General features: G+C 38.3%; 1 protein-coding gene and 1 long non-coding RNA gene across 2 annotated transcripts; both read left to right on the top strand.

The window, feature by feature from the left end:
- The first annotated feature begins 720 nt into the window (after nucleotides 1-720).
- Nucleotides 721-1567, top strand: LOC113353838. Its single transcript, XR_003361566.1, has 2 exons — nucleotides 721-1036; nucleotides 1476-1567. It is a non-coding gene; the product is annotated as an uncharacterized LOC113353838 (long non-coding RNA).
- A 164-nt stretch (nucleotides 1568-1731) lies between these two features.
- LOC113348903 (long chain acyl-CoA synthetase 8-like) lies at nucleotides 1732-7348 on the top strand. Its single transcript, XM_026592807.1, has 11 exons — nucleotides 1732-2386; nucleotides 2473-2553; nucleotides 2704-2964; nucleotides 3296-3427; nucleotides 3513-3686; nucleotides 3807-4036; nucleotides 5170-5287; nucleotides 5699-5830; nucleotides 5913-6047; nucleotides 6355-6561; nucleotides 7007-7348. The coding sequence occupies exons 1-11, from the start codon at nucleotides 1853-1855 to the stop codon at nucleotides 7169-7171; spliced, it is 2169 nt and encodes a 722-aa protein (XP_026448592.1). The 5' UTR covers nucleotides 1732-1852; the 3' UTR covers nucleotides 7172-7348.
- The last annotated feature ends 19586 nt before the right edge of the window (nucleotides 7349-26934 follow it).

Raw genomic sequence — 26934 nt, forward strand, 5'->3', positions numbered from 1 at the left:
CGGATGGTTGCGGGTGGTTCATATCACTTAGCAATTAGAGTCGGAAATGTACTGAGGGCCCTATATGTCATCCAACTAAAGAGTACCGGGAATTGTGGCCTTAAGAGTCCCATCCAACATGAGCCTTTCAAATTCTAGTTTGTTTGTTTGTCACCGGGCAAGGCCTACATGTCCAGCCTTATGCTGATTTGACTGAGCAACAGAAACAACTGGTCGACCGATCCAGAGGCCGAGGATCAACTTCCGAAAACACTTATTGTCGACCAGTAAACGAGTAGTTGAAATTGGTCTTTTTAAAATTGCGTGCAGTTTATCTTGTTCTGTTCAACAGTCATTGGAAATGTGCAACCATGCGCGCAAAAACAATGATGATGGCTACCCATCTCTCTTGAATCTTGTCGGTAAATTTTTATGTTTCCAAAAATAACATCATTTCCCAACAATCACTACTATTAATGCACCTGTCCGTCGATGACACTGGATAATATGAATCGTAAATATACCCCAAGCCTATGTGATGCCGAACTCAGCTCACCTGGAAGTGGAACCACCTGTTTAACCAGAGAGGGTTAGCAATGTGGTACCACTGTAACTGTGACACGTGACCCAATTTTTCTGTCGACAAAGATTTGGGAGACGAACAAAAAAAAATGTCTTGACCAAAACATAAACTCAGAATTTTGATGAATTTTTTTTATTGAAGTCAGAATTTTGATGAAATTTTTATCAAAAAAGGAGAAAAAGAAAAAAGAAGTTCGAAGTTACGCAGCATCGTCACGGTGACAAATAAAAATGTATCCGTTTCCACTGTATATATTAAACTATTAATTGCACAAGTGTTTGGGTTGTTTCAACTGGATCCATGTTCATACGAATCATACCCATTATTATTCTAATATTATATATTATATATATTATAGGAGGCCTTCCTTCTTCCACTTTGCTTATACTTCTTCTTTTAGACCAGAGAAGAAGAAAAAGAAGAAGAAGAAACAAACCATAAACCAAACAATTCCAAGTTCTCCTCCTTCACAAGGTAAAGCCTACAAATCCTGGTTTTGATCCTCGTCTCATCATCTTCCTTGATTCTTGGTTTTTTTCAATTTTTTTTCTCTAATTTCGGGATCGTCTTTTGATTAATTCAGAGTTATAACTGTTAGTGTTTGTTTTCAATTTTATGTAAGCAGCTTGGAATCGGATTAAATTTCAGTAGATTTATACTCCTCCATTAGATTAGTGGTTCTATCTAATTTCCACCTTTTCACTTTCTACCTACTTCCATGGTACCTAGTCGAGAATATATTTTGTTCATAGACTCAACACTTTTGACGACAATACTGACTCTTTTTGCTGATGCTGTATCCGAATTGAATTCTGTGCCTAAATATGATTACTATTTTGAACTCTTGAATTATGAATCATGAATTTTGTTTGATACTTATATTTCTACTTCTGTTGTGATTATTTACTTCCAGGTGAATTTATGGTGCAAATTTAGCAGTATTTGTCAATAACTATACAAAATAGTACTCCCTCCGTTACTTTTTAATAGGCCAGTTTCTATAAATAAAAATTTCAAAAAAATAGGCCAGTTTCTAAATTGGGAAAGTCAAATGTTACTTTAATTTTTTGGGACCACTTGCAGTTCACTTCTTTTGATGACAAGTGTCATGGGGGACCATTCCACTTCACTTCTTTTATTGACAAGTGTCATGAGGACCACTTCACTTCACTTCTTTTATTGACAAGTGTCGTGAGGACCACTTTCAATGATTACTTCACTTAATTTCCTTAATTTTCTCTAAAAACCAAATCAGCCTATTAAAAAGTAACGGAGGGAGTAGTATACACAATGGGAGATTCTAATGGAGGTGTTTTAGATTCTCCTGTGCTGAAAAACTTGGTTCAGAATTACATGTCAATATTCAACGGCAATGAGTCGATTGGTATTGCTGTTGCGTTTACAATTGGTCTTCTTATACCTTTGTTACTCATTGGGATGAAAAGAACTAAACAAAGGGGAGTGCCAGTGCAAGTTGGTGGCGAGACGGGTTTCGCGATTCGTAACCATAGATCTAAGACATTAATTGAAGTTCCTTGGGAAGGAGCTACTACTATGGCGGCTCTTTTTGAGCAATCTTGTAAGAAGAATGCACACGAACGGTGTCTTGGTACAAGGGAGGTGATTAGTAGGGAAGTAGTTACAGGTGGTGATGGAAGGAAATTTGAGAAGTTACACCTGGGAGAATATGTATGGGAGACGTACGAAGGAGCTTTTAAGAGAGCTAGCAACTTTGCGTCTGGTTTGGTAAAATTGGGTCATAGTGCAGATAGTCGTGCTGCTATTTTTGCTGATTCCAGGGCAGAGTGGTTACTTGCCTTTCAGGTAATATTGACTTTCCTGCTTTCCCTACATACTGTTTGTAGGTTTTGGTTTTATGTATATAATATACATACTTTTTTCCATACCAGGGATGCTTCAGGCAGAATATTACGGTTGTGACTATCTATGCTTCGCTAGGTGAGGAGGCTCTTATACATTCCCTTAATGAGGTGAGAAAATCTCCATCCTTTTGCGATTGAATGTTCGGTCCTGCCAGTGAATCAGGCAAAGGATAGTAGGCCTTTCACCAGACTCCAACTTATTTTTCTACTGATGTTCAATCTAATCTAACTTGGAGAAAAAAATTTCTTGTTTGGCAGACACAAGTAACAACCTTGATCTGTGATCCAAAGCAATTGAAGAAATTGGCTGCAATTAGCTCTAGCCTGGAATCTATTAAGCACATCATTTATTTTGAAGATGATGACACCACAGTTGATTCATCTTTCGACAACTTTACACTTACATCTTTTTCTGAAGTGGAGAAGCTAGGAAAAGAAAATCCTGCTCATCCCAGACTACCTTCAAAAACTGATACTGCTGTCATCATGTATACAAGTGGTAGTACAGGGTTACCCAAGGTTGGTTATTGCTTTTCCTTCTCATAACCCTGGAAAGGAGTATTTTTATGAGCTTTAGTAGTATATGCTGCTCACAAATGAACTGCAGATTTGGTACATCCGAACTGTTCTCCCCATGCTTTATGTTAGGTCGATTTCCATTTCTGTCCTGCATGTTGTCCCTAGAACTTGCTAGCTGGTTTTGTCTGCTAGAACTACACCTGCCTAACAAAGAGATACTTCTGGATGACAACAAACTGAAAGATAACAAGACTTCTATGGACGCTAAGTTTTCAAATTATTTCGTCCCTGTACTTCCATCCCTAACAGAGTGTAACATTTGATAATGCAGGGAGTCATGATGACTCATGGCAACATTGTATCAACAGCAGCAGCAGTCATGACAGTTATACCAGAAATAGGCCGCAAAGATGTTTACTTGGCGTATTTACCCTTGGCTCATGTTTTTGAGCTGGAAGCCGAGGTCCTTACATGTTTAACATTTCTTTTATTTCTTAATTAGCACCAAATGGTTCTATTTTAATTTTTTGTATTTTCTGGTTGTCTAGACTGTGATGTTGACAGCAGGTGCTGCCATTGGTTATGGTTCAGCTCTGACCCTAACCGACACCTCAAATAAAATCAAGAAAGGAACCCTGGGAGATGCCTCTGCATTGAAGCCCACCCTTATGGCAGCAGTTCCAGCTATTTTAGATCGTGTTCGAGACGGAGTGTTGAAAAAGGTTTGAGTTGACTACAATTTAGTGGGGCTTACAGTTGGTTTATCGCCTTCTTATTTTCGTGACTGTGTGGTTGCGGTTAATGTTAAGTGTCTTTTGTTTGGACCATATCTTTTTATATAGGTGAATGAGAAGGGTGGAGTAACCAAAAAACTTTTCAACCTCGGATACAAACGTCGATTATCTGCTATAGAAGGAAGCTTGTTTGGGGCTTGGGGTCTGGAAAAGACTTTTCTGGATGTCATTGTTTTCAAAAAGATAAGATCTATTCTTGGAGGCCGTATGAGATTTATGCTTTGTGGTGGAGCTCCTTTGTCCAGAGACACACAACGGTTCATGAATGTCTGCCTAGGGTATCATACTCTCTTCTCATGTGTTTATTATCTGTGATTGTCCATGAAATCCCAGCACTTAAAAGGTTATCTAGTGTCACTTGGGTTAACAGAGTTCCTGAATCACTTCATGAGTAGCATTTTAAGTCCTTAAATAAGCAGTTATGGTTGATTCCTTGACTGGGGATGTAGGGGCGTAATCTAAAAAGACTGTCTTGCTAAAACATTTGAGATACACCTGATCATGCAGAAACAGCATAATATGTTAATTCTTTTTGTTTTTATGTAGAAGTCAAGTCCTAAATTGATTATCTTTACAGACTTGCTTAAATCAATATATAATAGTAGATAGTGAACAGAAGGTCTTTAATGAAATGGTTATCTCCCTCTTGTAACTTAGAAGGTCTCCCCATACAATTCAACTCCATCTGGGAATTCCTGAAAGGGTAATGATAGGTGATGTACACTTAAAACTGGGTTAGCAGAAATTAAACTAAGGCTGGAATGAACCATTTGGAATCTGTGGATGGACATAGGTGCATAAGTAGACAGATTACCCAGTTATAATTACTTACAAATTGTTGCTGAGTAGAATTTAAAAGGGAGAGAAATGAATTGGCTTAGTTATTTCGAGAGCCTCAATGCCCGGCTGTTAAAAAAAATGGAGAAGCATTTTCCCCGAAAAGGTCCCTCAGTTTTCTTCTCGCCATAATTTAGTGTCTCTTATAGCATAACTGAATATGAAGTCTTCTTTATAGTTAAATGGGCTGAAACTCCTAAGATGAAAAGATGAATTAAGGGTGGCCTGATGAGATGAGGATGACATACATCCTTCATTAAATAGAAATCAAATAGGGAACTGCGAACTTGTAGAAGTCTTAAATCATAGATGTCAATAGGTATTCTGCCAGCCTGATGTTTTGGTTAGAAATAGATATGGAGAAGTTAACTCATACATGAGATTACATTAAAGAAATAGTTCTGATTAGCAAAATGTGATTGGTAAATGACCAAAATGTCTGAATTAAGTTATAAGTTAAGTTTCAAAACAAAGTGATTTTGCTTGAATAAAACTCCCATGGATTTTCTTTTTTCTTCCTTAATTTCCTCCTTAAGTTCACTTGATATTCTAAGCTTGTTAACATTTTCTGCAGGATTCCTATAGGTCAAGGATATGGATTGACTGAAACATGTGCTGGAGCAGCTTTTTCTGAGGCGGATGACACCACTGTGGGTCGTACTGGTCCACCTCTTCCGTGTGGCTACATTAAGGTATGTAGCATTTAATCTTTTTGGAAACATAACCTGGATTCTTTAGAGGAAATAGTTGTAATGTCCTGAATTTCTACTGAGCTTAACGTAATCCATCTATGGTCACTACTCTCTACTTGCTTTTAATGGCATTTAATCTTTTTGGAAACATAACCTGGATTCTTTAGAGGAAATAGTTGTAATGTCCTGAATTTCTACTGAGCTTAACGTAATCCATCTATGGTCACTACTCTCTACTTGCTTTTAATGGTGATAGACTAATAATATTGTTATCATTTGATATTTATACTGGGTTACCTACAATTCAATTTTTTTATGTCTTTAACATTATATTGCTAATTAAACTTACAAACATGTTTCCTTGAAAAATTTGCACCTTAAGCTTCTCATATGTTTTATTTGAATTTACAGCTCGTCTCTTGGGAAGAAGGTGGATACCTGATCACTGATAAACCAATGCCCAGAGGTGAAGTTGTAGTAGGAGGACACAGCATAACTTTAGGTTATTTTAAAAATGAGGAGAAAACTAACGAGGTGTACAAAGTAAGATTTTCCCTCATTCTAGAAATATTATCAGCTAGTTCAAACCATGTTATCGTCCTTCATGATCCTGTATGTACAACAGGTTGATGAAAAGGGAATGCGATGGTTCTACACTGGTGATATAGGACAATTTCACCCGGACGGATGCCTGGAAATTATTGACAGGAAAAAAGATATAGTTAAACTTCAACATGGGGAGTACATATCTCTTGGAAAGGTGTGTAATTACAAAACCAAAGATACTCTTGCAGTAAAGGAAGTTCAAAAATGAGATATTTGTTTATTTCAATATACTGTATTTCCATTTGTGAAGCACACAGTACAGATATCTATCCTCTTCAGGCCACCAAACCCAGAAGTTCAATAAAGATCTATATCAATATATTTCTTGGTTGGAAGCATTTGATGTGTAGTTTATGTCCGTGCAGGAAAAGCAAAAGAACCTTTGGTGTTGAATTAAAAGAGATTGGTTATAAATTATAATTCTTATGGACCTTTTTTTCTATGATTTTCTATGTTTACAGGTTGAAGCAGCCTTGGCCTCATGTAATTATGTGGATAGCATCATGGTCCATGCAGACCCATTCCACAGCTTCTGTGTAGCATTGGTGGTTCCTTCGCAGCATGCAATTGAGAGTTGGGCTCATGGAGCTGGAATCGAGTACCACGATTTTTCAGATCTGTGCAAGAAAGCGGAAGCAGTCCGTGAAGTCCAACAATCTCTTCTCAAGGTTAGTCCATTGTGTCTTTCTATTACATATTTTCTCCAGAGAAAATCCTTCATTTTCATTGTTCCATATTCGCGTACTAGATAATGTACATTCATGCATGGCCCTCCATGCTCTAAAATGCATCACACTCTTGACTGCATAGAGCACAATTATTTTTCTGTTGTGAAATCACTCACCACCCACATTAAATGTAAGAGAAAGTGAAGGCAACTTGGTAGAAAAGGGAAGTAAGATAACCTTGGTGCTGCAAAGCTTCTTAGGAGGTAACCAAAATCAACAGTTTCACCAAGTCTGAAGAGTTAAGGTTACCGCAGTCTCTTGTCTAGACTTTTCAGAAACTCGGAACATTTTTCGTCTTGTTTCATTAGCTTATGAAGAACCACTCTCATGCATAAACTGTATTAGACTTTTGGTTAAAGTTATTCGATCGTTGTCTGTTATGCAGGTTGCGAAGGCTGCAAAACTTGACAAATTTGAATCTCCTGCAAAGATTAAGTTGTTGCCGGATCCATGGACACCAGAGTCTGGATTAGTGACGGCTGCCCTCAAGTTGAAAAGGGAACAGATAAAATCTAAGTTTAAAGATGATCTCAACAAGTTATATCAGTGATTAAAGAAGATAAGAAGACAAAAATTGATTTCTAGGATCACCAGTGTATTGCAGGTTTCCGTTCTTTGCATTTTCTTAAAGGTTGTCTTTATGAGTTTAAATCAATCATGATTGGATTTAACTACATATATAATCTCTTAAGCTTGCAACTTAATGCAAAATTCCTCTTTTTGTTTTTGTTTTTGATAAATTGATAAAAAAAAGTAGGGGTTTAAATAATACCCGAAAATACTCGGCCTGCCTGTACCCGCCTGACCCCGCATGTACCCGAAGTAGCTCAAAGCCTGTTATGGCCCGTGATGGGCCACCCGGCCTGGCCTGGATTAATTTATTGGGCGATCTCGGGCTTTGCAATTAATTATGATGCCCGGCCTGATACCCGGCATGGTGCCCGGCCTTAAAACCTTCTATGTGCCATTAATCATTTAATATCCTCTTAAAAAGACTTAAAAGTTACCATTTTATTATTGTCAATTTTCTGTCAAGAAAAATAAAATATATAGTTGTTTTTACTTATAATTAGCCTTTTAAAAACATTAATGGTAATAAATTTTCTTATTAGAAAGTTTATTGTACTATAATTAATTATTTATTATAGGCTAAAATTAAAAGTTTGTCATTGTAATTTAAATATAAAATAATACTATCATTTACGGTATGTAATGTTAGAAAGGAAAGGATATTGTATTAAAAATAAATACATTTAATACCATTCATTTGAAAATTTAAACTTAAAATAAAAGAAATTTTTTTTCAAAATAATGGCATGTCCGGCCCGATCTGGCCTGCCCGTATAAAAAACGGATTTTGGACGATCTTTGGGTAGCAAATTATCTACTTTTACCCGGCCTACCCGGCCTGAATTTGTTTACGGGCTCACAAATGTTAAGCCTGGCCTGCCCGGCCTGTCTTAGTTTTTGGGCCGGGCGGCCTGGCCTGCCCGAATTTACACCCCTGAAAAAAAGCATTAAAGTTTTACTAGTTGTGCAGAAAAAAATAGTTGCGTTATTTCTTTCTTAGCTTGAATTGTGCATATCACGGGAGACAAAATGGAGCTCCTCTTTTTCACTTGTACTCTCTTGTAAAAGAACTGTTTTTCCGGGGACCATGATTTTTTTTGGGGACCATGGTCTTACCAGGCCACTTTCCCTATAGTTGTAAGGGGTGTCCTAAAATGTGAAAATGACTAACGTATCCTTAACCTAACTTAATTTAAAACTAACCTAATAATCACACACACATATATATATATATATATATATATATATATATATATATATATAATAACCACCACCTCCTCCCATCGCCGCCGCCACCACTACCGACCATCACCTACCATCTCCGACTACCACCATCACCTCTCTCTATATATATATATATATATATATATATATATATATAGTTTTTGGTTGAAAAAAATGAGAAGTAATCACCAAAATGAGTTGATAATGGAAGTTGTAGAGAGAAGTTCAGTTAGGAATTATGTGAAAAACTTTGTCGAACTAACCGAACTCAACTTTAATGGAGATTTTTCTTTTTCCAGAGAAAAGTTCGGTTTCGTCGCAAAAAGTTCGGTTACGTCGGAAAAAGTTCGGTTTCGTCGCAAAAATGTCCCAACCTAACTTCGAGTTCGGTTACGTCGCAAAAAATTCAACTGCTTCGCGAAAAAAAGTTCGGTTTCGTCGCAAAAAAGTTCGTTTACGTCGCGAAAAAATTTCTCAACCGAATTTTGGGTTCGGTTACGTCGCAAAAAATGTCCCAATCGAACTACATTTGCAGAAACAAAAACTCCATTAAAGCTTTGGTTCGGTTGCCTGTGATTTTGGATTTATTAACCGAACTACATTTGCAGAAAGTTCGGTTACATGTTCTTCATATAATATAACCGAACTTTGTTGACTTGGTTAAAAAATTTTGTTACAATTTTGATTTTGAAAATATTTTAGGCCATTTATAACAACATTCACTAAGTTACAAGCATATTTCGGTACCGAGAGAATGTTTTTTCTCCATATTTACCCATCTCAAAATAATTTTTTTCTCCATCTTCTTCTTCTTCTTCTATTACTTTGGTCACTCAATAATTCTATTTCTTTTAAATACAATCATCTATTAATTTAACCTTAACTAATGATTAATCACATTAACTAATCATTATACAAAAATAATCAGGAGGATAATTTTGGTATTAATATAAATATTGAGATAAGAGGTGACCTAGATTTACTTCTAATGTCTTACCCAAAATAAAACAATGGTCCCCCCCAAAAAAGGCTGGTCCCCAAAAAACCGTTCTTGTAAAATTGCTGCTTTCCTCTTAAGGTGAGAGGCCCAAGTCCAATCTGTCTTCACACAGTGGAGGTTATGAATGATGTACTTAAGGCCCTTGGAATGTTATCAAGTGTAACCTAAATCTCAAGAAGTATGATGCTGCGATTGCAGTGAATGAAGTTATTGTCAATGAAGTTATTGCAGAACCAAGTACAAAAATATGGACAGATCCTGAGAATTGTAAACCAACTTTTGGAAGTACGATTACAGTTAGAATCAACATCAACTTATCTAAATCCCTTCATAGAGGAGGATGGTGGAACACAGCTGCATGAGGATCCAAATGGGGATGCTTTCATCGGGAAAGACAACCACATAGTCTTTGCCCAAGGTGTTTCAATATAGCCCATAATGAAGCTGAATGTCATAATGTTGCTGATGATCTAATGATTAGAAGATTCACACATGAGGAGTATATCTCTTATATTCATGAGCTAGCCACAACTTATGGAATATAGATTATTGATGATTTGGACCTTCTTCTCTAACAAATATGTGAAGCTAGTAGAAACCAGCTTAATGAAGAAACTGAAGAAAAGGATGTGGAGGAAACTAGAAATAACAAAAGATCCAGAACCGAGGTTGAAGATTCTGATTCTCATGACTTGCATACTAGAAATAACAAAAGATCCATAACAAAATATCACGGAAAGCAATACTAGAACACTAATCCCCCAGCTTCAAATGATGAAGTGGAACATGATTTAGTTGAAGAAGGAGAGATTGAGGCAAATGAGAATTCTCATGAGATGACACAGGCCCCACTATTCTCGTAATAATTCTTTTTTACATTCAATCTTATCACATAAATTACTTCAATTTGCATAATCACGTCATAGTCACTTTTAACATTTTTTTTCTGCATGTCATTTATTGCACTTTGTTTCGTTTAATGTTGAAATAGTATCAAGTCACTTTCAAAATTTACAGCTTACACAATGAAAATATTATGTTGGAATTGCCATGGGTTTTTAAGAAAAGAAACTAAAGACCTCCTTTTTCACCTAAATTCGTTGCAGTCCCCTGGCATTATTTTCTTGCCAGAAACTAAGATTAACGATGATAGAATCATTAGGTTAACTAGTTTTCTAAACTTTCTTAATAAATATTATGTACCTTCTGTGGGTCAAGATGGTGGGATTATCCTCTTATGGAAGGATGGGTTCAATCTAGATGTTGTGCACTACTCCCCCATTAATATGATTCATGCAATTGTTAATAATGATCCTACTAAAGGTGATTGGTTTCTATCATGCATCTATGGTACTCCTTATAAGGATGATCAACTTAGTCAATGGCAATACATCCATATCTTGGGTTCTCATAGGAGACCTAAATATTACTATGGACACTTCTGAGAGTAATAATAGTACAAACATTACTTTTACGGAAGTTCTTGACCAAATTAGAAAGGCTGATTTGCATGACATGGGTTTCAGTGGTAACCCATTCACATGAACCAGTAATAGTCATGGAACAGGCAGAATAAAATCCAGATTATATAGAGGCTTGATAAATAGTGAGTAGACTCTAAGCTATCTAGATGCCACTTTAACTCATCTCCCTCAATTAGGGTCTGATCATTCCCCTATTATGTTATTTCGTTATAGTATATCTGTGAATACAAGGAGAAACTGGAAATTTTTTGAGCATTGGCTCCAAAATGATACTTGTTTAAGTGAAATAGCAAATGCTTGGAAAACTAATCTTACAGGGTCTGCAGCTTATGTTCTATCTGACAAATAGTCTAATACTAGACATTTTCTATTTATTCGGAGCAAAAATACTTTTGGCCACATGAAAACACGGATAATGAGCTTCAACAAGACTTAACTCACTTGCAAGTAACAGATGTTCAAGGCAGTAATACTTCTGAAGTTCTAAAAGATTGAAGAGATAAATGATATTCAAGCTAGTTATAACAGCCAGAAGTCTAGAGATCATTTCTATAATGACATGGACAGAATCCAAAATATTAAGTGCAAACCAGAGAAGAGTTAGAACTAGGAAATATTCTTTGTTGGCCCTTGATGGGACTTGGTGTCAAGATAGAAACTCTATTGAAGACTCCTTGTTACTCATTTTCAGAAGATAAGATAAACCTCAAGCCTAGATGACATTTATCACTTTCTTAAACCCATTCCAACTTGTATTTCTGATGAAGACAATGATGCTTTAACTGCTTCCCCAACTGATGAAGAAATTTATGCTTCTTTATTGATTATGGATCCTTACTGCTCCAGGACCATATGGTTTCCCCCCTGGTTTCTATCAATCACAATGGAAAGTTGTAAAGGAGGATGTTTGAAAGATGATAAAGGCTTTCTTCAATTATAGTTATGTACTCAAGAAAATCGATAACACTAGAGTCACTTTGATTCCTAAATGCTCAACAACTCATAATTCAGAATATTATATGCCCATTTCTCCCATGCAGTCAGCTTATGTTCTTGGCAGGTTAGTTTATGAATCATCTGCTTAGTTCAAGAATTTTCTCAAATCTATAAAGAAGGAAAGAGGAAGAACTGGTCATCTAGCTCTAAAGATGGACATGTCAAAAACTTTTGACAAATTAGAGCGGGACTTCCTACTTGAAGTTCTAAGGAAGTTTGGTTTTAGTGAGTAGTTATGTCAACTCATCTGTGATAGACGCATTTTTGTGTCTAATTTGTCCTCAATGTCCGTATTGTTGGAACTCTATTTTTGTACTAATACTGTGTTTTTATGTATTTTTAGGAAATAAACATTTTTGGAAAATTCGGCTCGAAAAGTTGATTTTGGCACCCGGAGGACAAGTGTTATTCAGACTCTCGCTTTTGGATAAGGGGTAACCTAATTGCTAAGGGTCACCCCCAGGTCACCCCCAAGGCATATGCTATTCGCACCCCAGTTCAGGATAGGGGGCATATCATCTTCAACATTCAAATTCGTTTTTTTGGCGGGAAATTAAATTCTCAACTGGCAGAAGTTTGATCACAAAAATGAAGGGGTTACGGGTCGATTCAATGGCTGAAATTTGATAGAGAGATGTGATATAGGTTAAGGAACACATTTTGGGCAGTGGGTTCGATCGGAATTGGCTGGAAAACGCGTGATGATTCACACACCCAAAACAGAGCACGTGTACTGTAACACGAGCAAAATTGAAATTCTTGTGTGCATGGAGGAGTTCTAATAGCGTTGGAAGAGTGCTGAGACGTGGAGAAGGCTAACTAGAGCGTGCAGGATGAAATCTAACGCGTGCATGGTCTTAAAAATGAAAATTATCGTTATTTTTGGCAGCAAGGAATAATCGAATTAAAGAGAGTATATACGCAATCAATGGTCGGATTTTTGGCCTCAATTCACTATAAATACACGTACAATTGAATCTAGCAAGTTTGGAGAGTCATTGGGAGAGAGTTAGAGCCGAGAGAATCGAAAGAAGAGGTCGACAGGCGAAGAAGTTCTGCTGCTGCTCAGCCAAGAACACGAAGAACATTGTACAGTCCAGGAGAGTCGTTGACTAGTGTCGCATATTTGCGACAATTCTCATTTCCTTTCCCGCGACTTCGGTGTTGTGCTTACAGCACTTTTAAAGTGCCGTTGTTCCCTGACGCTTTCTGTGGGTCACAAAGAACGGTCTTAAAACGTCTTCTTCTTATTTCATCATTTGTAATCAACTTTTGAGCATTAATAAAATCTTTTGAGTATTTTTCCAACATGATGAGAGGATAAATTCTTGGTGATTGAGGCAATGGAGGACTTATTCACTCATGTTTGATTGGTAATATTTTTATTCATAATTTCTATAATTATTTACTTTATTTAATTCACTTGGATAAATATAAAAAAAAGGATAAAATGGTTTTCTTAATTAGTTGTGAATCAGTTTGATGTTTTATGCTTAGAATAATTCTTTGATAAATCATGCTTAAGGATTACAACTTAATATTTGGACACCTTTTAAATTAAAAAGTGATTTAATAAGAAAAAGAGCTTAATAATAATTTCTGAAATATTATTTATAACCAATCAACTTGAAGTGGTAGTGAATCCTGAGTCTTAATCCTTCTAAAATCTTGACATTACTATTAATTTTCTTCATTTATTTATTTTCTTAAATCTTAAAAAAAAAAGAGTTACCTTCACAAGTTCGAAAAGAACCCATCTTTTACCACAATCTACAAAAACATTTGAAAATACACCAAATTTTTGGCGCCGCCGACGCGGATCTGTGCTTAGGTAGAATTTTTTTTTTAGGTTTATTTTTTTTTTTCCTTTTTACGTTTCTTTTTATCTTTGATTTGCAGGTTCGAAGTGGAGTACTAAGGACCTTGGAAGGAAAAGCTTAAAGCAAAAGGAGCAAAAGAGGAATTTTTTTTGTATATACAGAAAAGAGAGGAAAAAAAAGAGAGATTTTTGTATTCTTTTTTTTAGGTTATTTTTCTTTTTCTTTTGCACTTTACTTTATTTGGACTTTGGACTGGACTCTTGGACTTTATTATTATTTTTTTTAAACCCTACGGAAGGGTAGTTAAATACAAACTGTGTGCAGGGAAGGACGGTGATTACAATATCACCTCGGCCCCTCGGGTTCGCACACGACATAGGAGTCGTGGCCCGAGTCGACGACAACGGTTCATCCCCCGTCTGGTACGAGAGGTAAGTCCAATCGAAACACTCGCGAATCTCCTGTAAGCGAGTTACTGTATTCCTTAAGGTGATCATTGATTGAGGACGAATTTGGACTGTCTTTATTTTCCTAGTAAAGGGCGAGGCCTGGCCTAAACAAGATAAGGGTTCGGATTTCATCACCGCTCCCTTCTTGCCCGCTTTAGGAGAACAAAACCTAACGCGAACCCAAGCTTTAAAATCTGATTAGAAAGAGACCTATAGGGTATCGAGCTTGTTAGGAAATATTTTCGAAGGATATTGGTTATTCTTTTAGCATACTTCGAAGTTCATGACGGTTTCTGTGAGTTGAATGCGTGACTGCGCCGCCTTGTACTGCGGTGAGGCCTTGGGTATCAAAGCTCCACTGAGCTTCCCTCGCCTCAATTCAACTTACTTTGACTCGGATTGATTCCAGAGGGGTTTGCTTAAATTGTAACGAATTCCCTTTCGAAAGATAGAAGCTGGTCTAGAAACAATCTAAGTGAGCCATCATGCTTGTTGTTTGCTAGAAATCTCTAGGTTTGCTGTGGTAAAGTCGAGTCAGCCTGCTGTGTGATTGCTAGAACCTTCCTGTTAGGATTTTTATTTCTTTTTGATTTTTTTTAGTGTATGCCCGATTTTGTTAATAGGGCTTGGAAAAGAGATACTCTAGGTCGATTGATTAGCGAAAAACCTAGTAGTTCTTCTGATATAAGCAGGGAGCTCGAAGATTGTTCTTTTGAGAGCCCTGTTTTTGGAAACTTCAGTTTTGAGAATTTATCTCTAAGTGACAAAAGTACCCCTAGTACTCCAGTTGTGCCAACGATGGCAACTTTGAAAGATTACATGTTCCCAACTAGGACCAACCGAGCTTCGTGCATTAAATTGCCAGCCACTACGGCTAATTTCGAGATAAAACCTAGTATTCTCCAGATGATCCCTATATTCTTAGGAAAAGATGATGAGAACCCTTATTTCCATATTAGGGACTTTGAGGAAATTTGCGGGACAATTAGAATAAAAGACCTTACTGATGAAGTCTTGAAACTTAAGATGTTTCCCTTTTCCTTGAGAGATAAAGCCAAGACCTGGCTGAACAACCTACCATCTGAATCCATAGAAACATGGCAGGAACTTATCGCTGCCTTCTATATGAAGTTCTACCCTAAGCATAAAACTGCAGCTGTTAGGCAGAACATTAGTACTAGTGTGCAACAAGAGGGAGAGTCTCTTTATAGGTTTTTGGAGAGATTCAATGATCTCCTATCCCAGTGTCCTCACCATGGATTTGATAAGATGAAACTTGTAGAGATTATTTATAATGGTTTAGACTATTCGACCAAAGCCATGGTCGAGTCTATGTGCGCTGGTGAGTTCACTAGTAAAAATGCTGATGATGATGCTTTTACCTTCTTAGGAGCTATCGCTGAGAAATCCCAACAGTGGGAGTCTTGTGTGGAACCCCCTAAAAGACTCTTAGTCAATAGAAGTAGCACCAATATAGATACAAGTTTTGCGTCAGATGCCAAGTTTGCTGCTTTATCTAGAAGGTTAGAAGCGTTGGAAATGGGTCAACCTAAAAATAAGTCCCTTGTTGAACCTAATAGAGCCTCTCAAATCTCTAGTTGTGGAATAGAGCCCGATAACTCATTTTGGGAAGGTCAGGTTAGTGAAGAGCAAGCTCATGCTGTCTATAACAATGCTAGGTTTGAGAACCGTCAGAAGTTTGACCCCTACTCAGAGACCTACAACCCTGGTTGGAGAAACCATCCTAATTTCTCTTGGTCTAAGGGCCAGAATCAAGGCCAGTCTAGTAATTCTCAGCCTCCCCCAGGTTTTGGTTATACTAAGAACCCTTCAGGACAGACCCAGAACCCATCTGAGAATAGAATAACTAGCTTAGAGGAAACCCTTAGTATATTAAGGAAGAGCCAGGAAATGCTATCACAAAGCCAGGAAATGTTAGTAAAAAGCCAGGGTAATTTTCAAGAGGAAACCAAACAGAATTTTAAGAATAGTGCCCAGTCTTTTGCTAAATTAGAACTTCAAGTCGGCCAAATAGCTAAGTATATTAATGAGAGAGAGGAAGGAAGGTTCCCTAGTCATACTGATCCTAACCCTAGAGGAGAGAAATCGTACAGTCATGTTAACTCTGTTACGACCCTTAGGAGTGGAAGGAAAGTTGATAATAAGGTCGACATACCTGAAAGTGAACATGCTGTAGTTCACCCATCTAAACCAGAGAATGAAGAGACTGATAGAGTCTCTAAAGAGACCAATGAGGGTCATGTTGAGTCTAATTTTGTTCCCAGAGCCCCATTCCCACAACTGCTAGTTCCGACTAAGAGGGAGTCCAACTTTAATGATATATTGGAGGTTTTTAAGCAGGTTAATATCAACCTTCCATTATTAGATGCAATTAGGCAGATTCCCTCTTATGCCAAGTTCCTTAAGGACTTGTGTACGCGAAAGCGTAAGCTCAGTGTCCAGAAGAAAGCCTTCATAGCTAGTCATGTGAGTTCTATTATTCAGAATACCACTACTCCTAAGTATAAAGACCCAGGGTCCCCTACCATTGCTTGTACAATAGGTAAGTACCGTGTTGAGAGAGCGTTGCTTGACTTAGGAGCCAGTGTGAACTTACTTCCATACCATGTGTACCTTAAGCTAGGACTTGGTGAGATGAAACCTACACAGATGACACTTCAGTTAGCTGATAGGTCCGTTAAAATTCCTCGTGGTGTGGTCGAGGATGTTCTCATAGAGGTCGACAAGTTTATATCCGGTGGATTTTGTTATCCTAGATACCCAACCTATCCCTGACCCAGAGAACCAAATACCAGTGATTTTAGGTCGCCCGTTTTTAGCTACATCCAATGCGATCATTAACTGTCGAAATGGTATTATGAATTTGTCTTTTGGTAATATGACTATTGAGCTGAACATTTTTAATATTAGTAAGCTACCCTCTGAGCTAGATGACACGTGCATTGAAGAGGTCAACATGATAGGAACCTTAGTTCCGAAGTCTGTACCAAACACCGAATCGGAAGATCCATTAGAGAGTTGTCTAGCCCGTTTTAGCATGGATTTCGACGATGATAGCAACATTGAACAAGTAAATGCTCTGTTGGATTCTATTCCTATGTTAGATACCGATAGATGGAAATCTAGGTTTGAACCATTACTAGCTACCGAATCTACCTTAAGCCCTTATTTCGAAGAGCCTAAAGATCCTCCTAAGTTGGACCCCAATTATGCATTTGTAGGCCCATCTGAGATTTTGCCTATAACTTCCGATTTGGATAGTGATCATGAGATTTGGCCAGTAACCGTGCTTCAACACAATAAGGAAACTCTAGGGATGACCATAGAGGATATGAAACATATAAGTCCTATAGCTAGTATACCTCAAAAGAATTTAGAGGATGAACCACCTGATTATAACTCAGAGAAAGCAATTGACCTTTTTCAGGAACCGGATAGTCTAGAAATTGGGAATATTGTGACTAGTTTATCTAGAGACACCCAAAACTCTAAGTTTGGGGGTAGAGAGTGTCAATTATCCCCAGTAGAAGTCCCTAACTTGGGACTCAAGCCTAGTGCATCTGAGGTATCGCTTGAGTCTATTCAGACTCCACAACCTGATCCGCCTGATACTGTTCAGGAGGGAATCCATATATTAGAAACCCGTTTTTCGGATGAATCTATTTTTCAAGACACTCTTATGAAGCCCAACTGGAGGCTCTGGATAGATCCGGTTGTGTTGCAAGAAACCTTAGATGAGGATGTGCTCCTTCTGTTCATTTTTCTGAGCCAGTGCAGTTGTCTCATATTGGTGTTAGCTCTATTTGGTATTATGGACCCACAACTTTTTCGGCTATTGGTATATGACTTTGGAATGTGAAGATCCTTTTTGAGATATTTGATGTCTGGCTGAAGACTTTAAACTTAGCACTTCTTGGAAGGTAACCCAATCTCATGCAACACGGTAATATCCTTCCTTAACTCTTTTGCTTCAATAGTAACCGTTTCTCCTTGTTCATGCTTTTAATTTCATCTTTAGAACATTGAGGACAATGTTAGATTTAAGTTTGGGGGTATGGGAGAAAACTTTTTAGTTGCAATAAATAAACTCCAGAGCCTAGAAATTTATGCGTATTTAGGATGGCACTAACCAATCTAAGTGGATGGAAACATTTTTGTTTTAGGAGTTGAGGAACCAATCTGACTAGATGGAAACATCTATATAGTCTATTCATAAAAGCACAGAGCTCAGGTGTTAGAATTAACATGATAGTTTCGCCATATCTCGTCGAGTCCTTTTCACTTTCTATTTTTAGTTTTCTTTTATTTCAAGTGATTTGGTGGGGCACACGATTCAAGTTGTTACCTTTGCTATGGTGAAATAGAGTGACTGAGTTACCTTTCCAAAAAAAAAAAAAAAAAAAAAATTAGACCAGACCAGTAGGCCATTCGGAATAAATACTAACACTTGGATAACAATATGTGTGTGTTCTCCCTGTTTCCGTCGCCTAATCAAGCGTGGAATGCAGGACCCGTGGGAACTATCGTGTAATCTGCTGACAAGAAGCATGCGCTTGGATCAAAAAGATCTATTCATGCCGTTAAGTTAAAAAAAAAATGGTTATTGTTCTGTGTAGTCAACTGCTGGTTCCCTTGTATTTGCCAGTTTGTTGATCTAGATTTAAGTTATTGACCGCTGGTTCCCTTGTATATGCCAGTGTGTTAATATTAGTCAGACCGGTATCTCAGTCATTTAGGTTAGGTTCACCTTGGCAGAGGCCTTCAGACAGATATGGGAAACACCGTTCACTTTTCAACCATCTACATTTTTCTTTTTCCATCTTCTTAATCTTTTCATGTGATTAGTCTGACTCCGAGTATGATGTCCATCGTGAAACTATCTTAGTAGAGCTCTGTCACTTATATATGAATTTTAGTATGCTTGAGTGCAAACTCGTGTACATCAATTGGAATTTCGCATCAGGGTACTTCCTCTTGTAGTCAATAAGTATGCCAACCAAGGAGATTCTTTAGTGCCTTCCAAGGTTCGTTGTAGATAGCTAGGGTCTGGAGTATAAATGTTTTGTGGGTACACCTCTGGTAAACCCTCCGGAGACAACACTCCGCCACTAGGGCCACCTAGTGGTTTAACGGCTTGCTGCACGTGCTAAGTGTAGTCATTTTATTTTTTAGATTAGATTTGCTTGAGGACTAGCAAATAATAGGTTTGGGGGTATTTGATAGACGCATTTTTGTGTCTAATTTGTCCTCAATGTCCGTATTGTTGGAACTCTGTTTTTGTACTAATATTGTGTTTTTATGTATTTTTAGGAAATAAACATTTTTGGAAAATTCTGCTCGAAAAGTTGATTTTGGCACCCGGAGGACAAGTGTTATTCGGACTCTCGCTTTTGGATAAGGGGTAACCTAATTACTAAGGGGCACCCCCAAGGAATCTTCTATTCGCACCCCAGTTCAGGATAGGGGGCATATCATCTTCAACATTCAAATTCGTTTTTTTGGCGGGAAATTAAATTCTCAACTGGCAGAAGTTTGATCACAAAAATGAAGGGGTTACGGGTCGATTCAATGGCTGAAATTTGATAGAGATATGTGATATAGGTTAAGGAACACATTTTGGGTAGTGGGTTCGATCGGAATTGGCTGGAAAACGCGTGATGATTCACACACCCAAAACAGAGCACGTGTACTGTAACACGAGCAAAATTGAAGTTCTTGTGTGCATGGACGAGTTCTAATAGCGTTGGAAGAGTGCTGAGACGTGGAGAAGGCTAACTAGAGCGTGCAGGATCAAATCTAACGCGTGCATGGGCTTAAAAATGGAAATTATCGTTATTTTTGGCAGCAAGGAATAATCGAATTAAAGAGAGTATATACGCAATCAATGGTCGGATTTTTGGCCTTAATTTACTATAAATACACGTACAATTGAAGCTAGCAAGTTTGGAGAGTCATTAGGAGAGAGTTAGAGCCGAGAGAATCAAAAGAAGAGGTCGACAGGCGAAGAAGTTCTGCTGCTGCTCAGCCAAGAACACGAAGAACATTGTACAGTCCAGGAGTGTCGTTGACTAGTGTCGCATATTTGCGACAATTATCAGTTCCTTTCCCGCGACTTCGGTGTTGTGCTTACAGCACTTTTAAAGTCCCGTTGTTCCCTGACGCTTTCTGTTGATCGCAAAGAACGGTCTTAAAACGTCTTCTTCTTATTTCATCATTTGTAATCAACTTTTGAGCATTAATAAAATATTTTGAGTATTTTTCCAACATGATGAGAGGATAAATTCTTGGTGATTGAGGCAATGGAGGACCTATTCACTCATGTTTGATTGGTAATATTTTTATTCATAATTTCTTTAATTATTTACTTTATTTAATTCACTTGGATAAATATAAAAAAAAGGATAAAATTGTTTTCTTAATTAGTTGTGAATCAGTTTGATGTTTTATGATTAGAATAATTCTTTGATAAATCATGCTTAAGGATTACAACTTAATATTTGGACACCTTTTAAATTAAAAAGTGATTTAATAAGAAAAAGAGCTTAATAATAATTTCTGAAATATTATTTATAACCAATCAACTTGAAGTGGTAGTGAATCCTGAGCCTTAATCCTTCTAAAATCTTGACATTACTATCAATTTCCTTCATTTATTTATTTGCTTAAATCTTAAAAAAAAGAAGAGTTACCTTCAGAAGTTCGAAAAGAACCCATCTTTTACCACAATCTACAAAAACATTTGAAAATACACCAATCTACTAATGCATAAGCATTACTCAAGTGGAGATTATGATGATGGGTTCGCCATCTAAATCATTCAAACCAACAAGAGGTATTAGTCAAGAGGATCCCCTATTCCCTTACGTGTTCATTTTAGCTATGAAAGTTTTCTCAAGTCGAATAAACCATTATGAACTCACTAATCAGCTTACAAGTATGAAGATTTCAAAATCTGCTCCAAAAATTAATCACTTACTGTTCGCAGATGATTGCCTACTCTTATGTAAGACAAATATGGTCCAAGTACATAAGCTTCTTCAAAGTGATTGAATACTTTAGTGCATGTTCAGGTCAGCTTATCAATTATCATAAATATGCAGTCTTCTTCAGTAAAAATATGGCTCCATCATCCTGTTAAACTATTAGTGGTATTTTACAAGTTAGAGAACTTGATATTAGAAAAGAAAGAGATCTCTGATTTGGAAAATGTGTACTGATAATACTTTCATATGTGCCAAACCTTACAAGCTAAATATTATCCAGATGGGGAGGTCTTTAATGCCAAAGAAAATAGTACTTCCACATGGTCTTGGACAAGTATCAGTAGTGAGTTAGATTTTATAAAAATATACAGTTGCTTGAGTGTTGGTAATGGGAAAAAGATTATTATCTGGAAACACAGATGGATTGAGGAACTAGAAGGTCCACCAACCCCTAAAAATGGGTGACTGATCATCTTAACTACATTTATGCTCACAAACTTTTTTTCTCAAAATACAGGTGTTGATGGTGGTTTTTAGCTTAGGGTTAAAATTTTAAAACCTTGGATATGATGTGACGTCACTCTGTAAGGAAACGGATCCGTGAGTGTTAACCTCTCCACTGACATATTTATTAATCCGTTCAATATATTTATATGAAATTTATCCAAACTGGCGCATGTAGCAACCATTCCAGATGTTCTGTAAATTTCGGCGCCCTGCCTATATTACTTATTAATATAAGATTCACTGAGTACCTTTCCTGTGCTATATTCCCCGGCAGAACCCTTAATATCGGTATGGCATGACGGATTTGTGTTCACTCGCAGCAGAGTAGCGCGGATTTCCAAGTACCAAAGTTAAGGCCATTGCACAAAACGCACAGACAGAAAGCACACTGCACTCTGTAAATAAGGAATTTTGTGGCAGCACACAAAATCCAATTAATTTCGTGATAACTCACAAAAAACTCATGAACCTGACTAATTTGCAAAATTAGGGTTTAGCGCCCTACGCAGTATATTAGACCCCGTTGGTCGAAATTACGCTTAAGCAACTGAGCAATTGATCCACCGCGGATTAATAGGTGCAGAGTCCTGCCCAAAATCAGAAAACAAAGAGTAGCGGAACCACTGAGAAGGAGAAACTATGAGAGGAAGCGTGGCCACACCACAGGCCAGCCGACACCACTTGTCCACGCCCCATGTTACCTAACTGACCCTACTTCTTTGTTGGCCAATCAGGTCGCCTTAAACCTGCCACACTCCCATGAGTTGTGAATGGGCCCATACTTGCCGGCCATATTACCCATCGACCAATCAGGTCGCATTAAACCGGCCACGCGCACCCAAAGGGTAGCCACGCCCATGCTTGGATGGCTCCCTACTTTCATTGACCAATCAGGTTGCTCTAAACCTGCCACAACCTTAAAAGAGGTGGAAATTGTGTCAAGAGGCCGCCATACTAAGTTGGATTCCCAAAAACCATACCAACATACTAACGACATGCCAAACATGCCAAAAACAAACATGTCAGGCGCACATGCCAAACGGTATGCCAATCACACACACCAAATAGGCATGCCAAGTGCACATGCCAAACGCGCCACTTACGGCGATAGCATGCCAAAACTTTCCAACCCACTCTCCGTGCGTGATCAACTTCACAACGGGCTTCAATTTGGCTAGACTAAAGGCGTGGCCATGCTCTAGTGGCGGTGGATGAAACCTTAATTTCGAATCGTGGCCCAAAAATATGTCACCTCTGGTCCGCAACATGCCGCAAGCCGTACGGATTTAGGAAACCCTAAAAAGGACGCCATACCATGGCCACTCGTGTAAATTTTTGTTCCTGTGGTCGTTTCTACATGGTGGCCTACCTATGGCTGCTTGATGTATTTTCAAAGTTGTTGTAGATAGTGATAAAAGGGTTGTTTTAAGACTTGTGAAGGCAATGAATTTTAGACTTAATAAAAATTTAAAAACAAAGAAAACTTATTACAAAATTGACTTCAAGATATTAGAAAACAACCAAGACACTGATTTCACTATTACACATGAATAAATTATGGTAAACAATTCAAAACTCTAATTATCTTTTAAGACTCTTATTTCTTAAGAAATTCTCAAAAATTAATTGTATCCCTAAGCATAGATTATCTAAACAAAGCATAACCTATCTGATTGAATCACAACTAATGAAGAAATTTTTTGCAAACAATTAAAAACTCTGCAAAAGCAGTGATTGAGTGAATTATAAATTATAAATTAGAGGAAATAAATGATTACCAATTATTCATGCGTAAATAGCTTCCTCACTGCGTTGGTTGTGGGAGAAATTAGCCTCTCATCATGTTGGAAACACGCTCAAAAGTTGATTTCATTTATGCTCAAAGATGGGTTTACAAATGATAAAAAGGGAGAAATACAATGAAAACCGGGTTTGTAACAGTTATATGTGTTACTGTTTCTCTAAGACCCACGGTTCTGTGTCGCTGTCACTGTTGCAGATAAGTCTGCCCTAGTGTCGTTGTTACTGTGCAAATAAGTCTGCCGTTCCATTGTAGCATGAACGACGGTTCTCTGTGGGTCGTTGTTCTTCGTGTGTTCTTCACCAGCAGCAACAATGGAGTTCTCTACAACTTTGATTTCTCGCCTCTGTTGTCTTCTAAAGTCTCCCTAACTATTCATCAACCCTCTCTGAGTCCCCATCACCCTATATATACTCCACAGGACCAAAATATCTCGCAGTAATGTCTCCAAATTCTCTCACAGCAAAGCCATTACTCGGGAATATATTATTTCCAAAATTATGGTTTTATATCCTTCTTTACTTGCTTCACGCGTCTATCGCAACTAAGAGTCCTCCATACACGTTCAGTACACGAATTAGAGTCCCAGCAGCACACACAATTCATAACAAATCCCGTGAAAAACTCTCCCAAGAACGTGTAGCTCTGTTTGCTTCTCGCGGAATATCCAGCCAAATTGGATCGAACCAAAGGCCCATACCAAGCCTTTTAGGCTATATCACGTCCACCAATTAAGTTTCAGCGATTTAGTCTACCTCTAACCCATCCAAAATCCGATCGAGAAAACTGCCAGGAGTGAACTCTTCTTCCCGGCAAAAAATGAATTTGAAATGAAGAAGAAGGGTTGCCCCCTATCCGGTTCTGGGGTGCGGTTAGAAGCTGCCTAGAAATGGGGTGCCCCTTAGTAATTAGGTTACCCCTTATCCAAAGTGAGGGTCTGTATAACAAATGTCCTCCGGGGGTGCTCCGAGCAACTTTTCGAGCCGAATTTTCCAACAATATTTATTTCCTAAAAATACATAAAAACACAATATTAGTATAAAAATCGAGTTCCAACAAAACAGACATTGAGGACAATTTAGACACAAAAATGTGTCTATCACTGCTCCGGCATGACTCTGGCATCGTTTGTATAAAATGCCATGCCGCGGCCACCTACCGCATGCTACATGCCATATATGCTAATTAGGGTTTCGACATGACAAATCCTAATTTAGGCAAAGTTGCCACGCCAACCGAGCCAAACAATGTTCCTCAAAACATGGGGATCAATATGGCCATTAAAACTGATGTTGCCACACCACGTTTGAGTCTAACACCAACGTGTCAAAATTTCAGTGGCCATGGCTACGGCAGGAGCCACTTACACCATCGTGCCGCTGGCATGCACAAACTATGCCAGCCACTCCACGACTCCACCGGTGTGTACGAACTATGCCATCCATGCCGCAATGCCACTAGCGTGCGCTAAAGGCGCCACTGTACCATTATCAGGCTACCCTTCCTCATGAGATGCAATCTCAGCCATCCAAGTCCGCCACCGAGCTGACAGGCTTGTGGCAAGTTTTAGGAGACCAGCCGCGTAAATCTAGTGGCCATGGCTACGCCAGGTGCCACTTTCACCACCGTGCCACTGGCATGCACGAGCCATGCCAGCCATGCCACATTGCCACTGGCGTACACCAAAACGCCACTGCGTCATTATCAGGCGTCCACACAAGGTACCCATAATCAACGACTACCCTTCCTCGTGAGATGCGATCTCAGCCACGAAGTTCGCCACCGAACTAACAGACTTGTGGAAAATTTTAGGTGACCATCCAAAACAAGCCTAATAACATCACATGCTATTTTCCCGCAGTAAGTCCCTTGACTTTGACTTGCCACACGTAGCAAACTGCTACACGTTTTTCAAGAAAATACTCGAGACATCAAACATGTCACAAACTGGGGGATACTCATCAGGGTATTGGTCTGGCGGTTTACAACGTGCGGCGTGCAATACGCCCGTTATAAGAAAGGGTCATGAAGCGGTAAAATTAGTGGCAGCAAGAAGTAACGAGTGTAAACGAATCCACTTCCTTCATCATGGAAGCATGGGTTTCTGACGGTTATACGTTACTCCACTCTTCCATCACCCAATCGTTCCCACTTCCTACAAGACCAGGGTACGTTTCAATATGACTTGTATAAATAGGCTTCACCTATTTCCACCAAACAACAAGTTTTTTGGTCGGCAACAACATAGTATCCAGAAATCACCAAGAAATGATAGCTTTTCACTCTTCAAGCCAGTTCCACTTTCTGATACAAGTCATAAAACAAGCCACATCTTCAGAATTAACCATTCTAATCTCAACACTCTCTTCGCTTCCCTCCCTAAGACCAACCCTTCTCCTTCACTTTGTGACCGAAGCAAGCCTGGAACGACCATTTCTTGGTTTAGGCCAGGATTGTACAGATTGATCTCTCGAATCAAAAGTACTCCCGTGCAGTGCATTTTTTAGGGTTTAGATTCGTTTCTCATCCACACACCCAAAATTACCAAAATTAGCAGAAACAGTTTTCACCCACAAACAATTGACGACCACAGTGGGAGATTAGTCTCTCGGTTATAATATCAATTTCCAATTTCGTTTTTCTATCCGCTCGGAAATCAACGGCTCAGTTATCAGTCATCACACGACAAGGAGTAACTGGGGACTTCTTGCGGTCAGGACGGCGTCACCCATAAAATTCGGGCTTACGCCCTGAGGATCCATTTTGTTGAGAGACCCTAAAATCAAGTAAGTCTTGTCAGGAAAAGTACATAACCTGTTGCTTCGGGTTTCCACATTGATAATAGAAACCGATAGCTATGTTATTCTCAAATTTCATCCCATACTTTCCACTGTCATACAACATCCATGATTTCATGACTCTCCTGAAATATTTGTGCTACTTACGGTCATAATTAAAACGACATCATTTTAAAATAACCCATTCCAAAAAAGTAAAATAATCCAAAACCCTCATAGGTAACAATCATTCATCAATCCAAAAAAAAAACACAGAAAATCAAACCATGAACTAGGCGCTTCATTTTCCTTTAAAAAAAAAACCTAAGCAAAGGAAGTTTAGAAGACAGAAAATATTCAAGGGAAATTATTCAGCAATGATTTGTTCTTTTCGGAGAAAGCATCCTTCGCGCTTTAAAGAGCCGCCTGTTTCAACTTTAACTCCTGAGACAACCTTTCGATTTTTACTTCCTGTTGGTTGATCGCATCTGCAGAGGGACCTTCGACCGCTTCAGCCTGCAACCTTTGGATCTCGGAAAAACCCTCGTAGAACCAGGAAGCGTTAAACTCGAAGTTTACACACATATCCCGGTGAAACTTCCAGCTTGAGATTACATCTTCAGAAACGGTATGGCCAGTCACATTGCACATGTCGTGGATGAAAGATAAGGTTTCTTCCAT

Source organism: Papaver somniferum, chromosome 2 (assembly GCF_003573695.1).
Source record: "Papaver somniferum cultivar HN1 chromosome 2, ASM357369v1, whole genome shotgun sequence".
Classification (NCBI taxonomy): domain Eukaryota; kingdom Viridiplantae; phylum Streptophyta; class Magnoliopsida; order Ranunculales; family Papaveraceae; genus Papaver; species Papaver somniferum.